Raw genomic sequence first — 5,585 nt, forward strand, 5'->3', positions numbered from 1 at the left:
GCGGCATAGATACTCGATGCAAACAAATCGGGTTATCATACCATTTTGTTATGGCAATACCTTTGTCCTCTCGCACTAAGACATCATAACTTCCTCTACCTTTACGTGAAAGACATTTGTCAGTTTCAAGATCATTTCTCAGGTATCCTGGAATTCTATTCTTCATTATGGTTCCTGCACATTTAAACCCCCTTGAATTGAGTTCCTCGATGAGTTTAAAAGTTGTGAAATATCGATCACAATAGATTATGTGACCAGGCACCAAGGTTTCGGTTAACTTCAAAACTACGTTCTCGCACAAAGACCGTTTACTTTCAGGGACTTCAAATGTCGTATTGCCTTGATAAACCAAAATGTCACATACCAGTCCATTAGGGTTTGCGAGAACGAAAGCTTTCAAGCCGGTTGGATGTGGTTTACCCGGGCAATATTGTCTAATTGATAAAACAATTAACTTCGAATACTTATTTCTATACCAGATGGTCCGTTTTTGTTGCGTTCAAGTGTACCTTTGTTTTAATCAAATATAGCGTGGGAGTGATTTGACCTATTCTGTTATCAGTTACTACAGCATAATTTTTATTATTATTATTACGAGCCCATTGTGTCCCACTGCTGGGCAAAGGCCTCCCCCCTCTTCTTCCATTCTTCCCGATTTTGAGCTGCATCTGGCCAGTCTCTCAAAAAGGAGTCTAAGTTATCCCGCCATCGCCGACGAGGTCTGCCGCATCTCAGGTTCGACTCATGGGGCACCCATTCCGTGGTTATCTTGGCCCATAAGTCATTCGGCATAATCGGCATGCGGCAGACATGACCAGCCCAGTCCCACTTTAACTTGGCCGCTTTTCGAGCTACATCTATTGGTGTACCCTTGTTTTGCCGACAAACTTTTCATCGAATATTATTTCATCGACAACGATTCATCGAAACGTTAGTACTAGTAATATTGTTTGGCGTTATTTTGTTTCATATACTATTTATTTAAATTTTTCTTACTGCGTAGAAATACTATTCATCGAATATTATTTGATCGCTGATTCGTTTCAAATTATTTTAATTGGCACAACTACTAAACATTGCAATTCATTTGTTCGACGTATTACTTTAATACATTTTTCTGTTGTAACAATTTTAGGTTTCGGTTAGGTTAGAATTGCGACCCCACACAGAAACGAACGCACAGACTGGTATTTGACCCTAAAAGTTGGCCAAAAATATTTTTTTGTCCCAATGGCCTCCTAACCATTTGTTATTTAGGTTTTAGAGTTAAGAAGGTAAAAAAAAGACATTAAGTATTATATTTCAACTTTTATTGGTCATTTTCTTCAAAGCTTACATTGGCAATGTCACTTTCTAACAATAAATTCAGGACATCAGCAGAAAGTGGATGTTTATTTTTATTTTTCCTGGTTCTCATGCCTGTCAGGACAGGATCAGATGTTAATAGCAGTCTGTTCAAAACATCTACGTTGCAGGCTACCCGGGAAAACTTCCGTGTATAGTTCAGTCGGAACATCCTTATATGTTTGTTGCGGGCTTCTGCCGCTTCGCGCTTCTTCGGAAAGTGTCCAATGGGAAGAATGGCTTCCGCTACCACCTGGGACCCATGACGTAGCACTTTGTGTAAGGTCGGAGTCATTGGGTAGAACTCATACAAGTTCACGTATAACTCAGCCGTTTTTTGGCAATACATCTCAAACGCTTCCACATTTATTCTAAAACCACTGCACATTGTGTCCAAAATCACTTTTAATCGGTAAATTAAATTTAAATCTATCCCAGTAATTTCTGCCGATACTTCAAAGTTCTCAAAGAAGCGTCTACTCGTGTTGCCGTCATTTGTATTGCCGAAGTTGGCTTTTGGTATATCCACCAACAGACCGAGCTGCTCCCGGAATTTGTTTTGGATTTCTTTTTTTCTATTTTCTATTAGCTGCTTTTCCTCGGCAGTCAAGCGTTTCCTCCATTTTTTTACGGGCAATCTATAGGCCACATGTAAAATGCTCTCAAAAAATCTTATGCGAGCATGCAACAAAGATAACCCGAATTCCAAAGTTCCTTCTTTGTTTGGCATCACCTTATCCAAATCATTGAATTGAGTTGAAGAGAGGCCGCATATGTAGCATTTCATCGTCGATCTGGTATTTGTAGCTGCATTACACACTTTCCCATCGACCATGGTGAAAAGCAGCTTATGTTTAATGGAAAAACCATTAACTTCGCTTTCAGTGAGCTCTTTTATTTGAGACTTTATATACTCAATTTCTTCGTTTGTCACATCTGTCGACTCTTTTGCGAACCTTATTCTTATTGGCCGACAATAACGTGGCGAAGATGGCGTAGGGTTTTGCCACAGAATTTTTCGTCCTGGCCCATAAACCAACTGAAGCGGTACCATTGAACTTTGAAATATGTTAGCGTCAGAATCGGCTTCATTTTCGAATTTCATTTTGTATTGCATCTGTTGAGACCCATCGCAGCCCCATTTGCTTATTAATACTAGCGACTGTTTATCAATTTCACTTAATTGTTCCATTGCGTCACCAAGATATAAAATCAGTCGTTGTGCCGTGTGATCCATTAGGTTTTGAACCCTTACTTCACCGCATGTTTCAGTGACACGATGAATTTCAGGATAGCATTCTTTCTTACACTTTTGTAATATAGAATAGCATGGATAATAGCTTGGATTGGTTTCTCGGACTATTTCATATTGGGCCTGTGTTAATCCCGCTTCCGTGTACATAAACAAGGCACGTAAATGTGTTAGGTTGTTTAATTTCTCCTGATCGTCTTCACAAGTAACAGTATTTTTTTTCAGCGCCGTTATATATTTCTTTGCTCTTCTAGGGCTTTTTGTTAAGTCTTTTACGACTTTTGACGCTTCTAATTTGCCTGTCTCCCGTAATTTCATCTGTGTTGCAAATGTTAATTCATCTGTGTTTAACGATCTAAGTTCTTCTGTTTTACGTCTTTTGCTTCTTTCGCTCAACTCTAAGAAAGTTTTTTGAGGTCGACCAGGACTTATTCCTGTAAGAAAAAGATGATAGTTTTATAACACAAGTTACTAGGAACATCATAATTTACACGAAATAATTTTTTAAGTAAATAACCACGTGTCAATTATGTAGAAAATCGAAACAAAAGAATTAACGAAATTTGGGTATCACCTACCTGCTTTCGGTAGAGATATGCATCCTTTGAGCCACTCGACGTTGTTATCTAGGAATCTGGCTTTTGTATTGCGAGCAGCTGACCATTTTTGTTTAAATTGATGCTTGATTTGAGACAGTTTATGCTTTATGTCAGGAATATTGTGGTCATTTTCTGTATATTGATTCAGTAGTTCGTGCTCCATAAATTGCAACTTTTCGTTAAAAGTTGAGCTATCTGAGCGTTCAATTATAGCAAATAAATCATTTCTAGATAATATCCGCATTCCAGAAGAACCTAAAACAAAAAAACACAACTATAAGTAAAATCTCATGTACTGAGTATCGAATGTGCTTACGGAGAAAAAAATCACCAAAAATAGAGGGGTGCATTGGGGTGGCTATTTTTCACTTTATATTATTAAGGAAAGTCCATTCTATCACATGCCATTCAAATGTTTGCTTGGAAATGCTTGGAAACTTATTAAAACTTCCAATGTTCTTGAAAAACTTGTCTTTTTATATAAAATTTCCCGGTACTCACTTCTCAAGGGTATTAATGAAGAAAATCAATTAATTATTAAGTAAAATTTAGTGTTAAATAAAGTACATACCTGGTTCTTCATGATCCATATTAAAAACCAACACAAAACTTCCCGATCAAGGAATAACAAATATTTGAAAACTATGAAATTTGAGCGCATCGAACAATCACGCGGACACTTTCGGCGAACGGTAACTTTCGACTAAGCCTGCGCGGGTGGTGGATGGCCTTAGCACGTGGTATTTTTTTTTACTGTGTGGAGGGGTTATCCTAGTTTTAAGAAACAATGGTTGAGAAGGGGTACAGCGTAAATAAAAAAAATGGATTTTAGCCAGCTTCTGAGGCACAATACCTGTCTGTGGAACGGCTTTCAAAGTAGGTTTAGGTTAGGTTAGAACTGCGACCCCACACAGAAAAGAACGGCTTTCAAAGTAGGTTTAGGTTAGGTTAGAACTGCGACCCCACACAGAAAAGAACGGCTTTCCAAGTAATTTTAGGTTAAGTTAGAACTGCGACTCCACTCAGAAACGAACGGCTATCAAAGTAGGTTTAGTTTAGGTTAGAACTGCGACCCCACACAGAAACGAACGGCTTTAAAAATAGGTTTAGGTTAGGTTAGAACTGCGACCACACACATAAACGAACGGCTTTCTAAGTGGGTTTAGGTTAGGTTTGAACTGCCACCCCACACAGAAACAAACGGCTTTAAAAGTAGGTTTAAGTTAGGTTAGAACTGCGACCGCACACAGAAAAGAACGGCTTTCAAAGTAGGTTTAGGTTAGGTTAGAACTGCGACCACACACATAAACGAACGGCTTTCAAAGTGGGTTTAGGTTAGGTTTGAACTGCGACCCCACACAGAAACGAACGGCTTTCAAAGTAGGTTTAGGTTAGGTTAGAACTGCGACCCCACACAGAAAAGAATGGCTTTCAAAGTAGGTTTAGGTTAGGTTAGAACTGCGACCCCTTACAGAAACGAACGGCTTTCAAAGTAGGTTCAGGTTAGGTTAGAACTGCGACCCCACACAGAAACGAACGGCTATCAAAGTCAAATATTACATATTGAAATAATTTTATGCGTAATAAATTGTATTAAATGCAATCCGAAATGAAATAAGAAAACACGTAAAGAAATACCACGATATAAACTATATACGAAATAACTCGAGTGCCAATTAAAAATCCCAGATTTAAATTTACTAGTATCAATTCTTCGACGCAATGACTTGTCGATGAAATGAAAATACTTGAAACGTTGTCTTCGAAATAACATTCGAAGAAATGTCTGTCGGCAATTCAAGGGTAAACCACATCTATTATTTGAGTTTTAGAGCGCAGCGTGGTGTTCCGGATGCGATCCCTTAGTTTCACACCTAATATGCTGCGCTCCATAGCTCTCTGACAAACCCCGAGTTTGGACTTCTGAGCTTCCGTCAAAGACCAAGTTTGAGCACCATAGGTGAGGACTGGAAGTATACACATGTCCATGAGCCTACGTTTGAGAGACAGAGGTAGATCTCCCTTCATGAGGTGTTTCATGGACCAATAGCTCTTCCAGGCGTTCTCGGTCCGTCTGTCGACCTCTTTTTCTTGTCGCGCCTGGAAAGAGACTATTTGGCCCAAATAAAGGTATTCATGGACATATGCAATGTGTTCTCCGTTTACCTCAATCCTACGTTGTATACCGTTAGTCATGACTTTGATCTTTGACATATTCATCTTCAGTCCAACCTCGAGGCTTGCATTGCTAAGGTCTTCTAGCATATGATGTAGCTCGGATGCCGTTGAGGAAAAAAGGACAATATAATTTATTCGCTATAATCTAATTGCGTAATTGGGTCACTTGTTCCTCTATTTGCATCGGATGTTTTTTAACAATTTATTATCAT

At 38.9% G+C, this 5,585-nt stretch overlaps 1 protein-coding gene across 1 annotated transcript; it reads right to left on the reverse strand.

Annotated features, from left to right (window-relative positions):
* Window positions 1–736: 736 nt before the first annotated feature.
* LOC134670499 (uncharacterized) lies at window positions 737–3,504 on the reverse strand. Its single transcript, XM_063528317.1, has 2 exons — window positions 3,175–3,504; window positions 737–3,030 (listed from the first exon to the last, which is right to left on the reverse strand). The coding sequence occupies exons 1-2, from the start codon at window positions 3,437–3,439 to the stop codon at window positions 1,310–1,312; spliced, it is 1,986 nt and encodes a 661-aa protein (XP_063384387.1). The 5' UTR covers window positions 3,440–3,504; the 3' UTR covers window positions 737–1,309.
* Between the last annotated feature and the right edge of the window lie 2,081 nt (window positions 3,505–5,585).

Source organism: Cydia fagiglandana, chromosome 14 (genome assembly GCF_963556715.1).
Source record: "Cydia fagiglandana chromosome 14, ilCydFagi1.1, whole genome shotgun sequence".
NCBI classification, from domain to species: Eukaryota; Metazoa; Arthropoda; class Insecta; order Lepidoptera; family Tortricidae; genus Cydia; species Cydia fagiglandana.

Bases quoted from the DNA above. Each gene is read 5' to 3' on its own strand.
- LOC134670499 (XM_063528317.1), bottom strand. From the start codon at position 3,439: ATGCGGATATTATCTAGAAATGATTTATTTGCTATAATTGAACGCTCA. The intron at 3,031-3,174 runs GTAGGTGATACC...TTTTTCTTACAG, and splicing joins CATATCTCTACCGAAAGCAG to GAATAAGTCCTGGTCGACCT.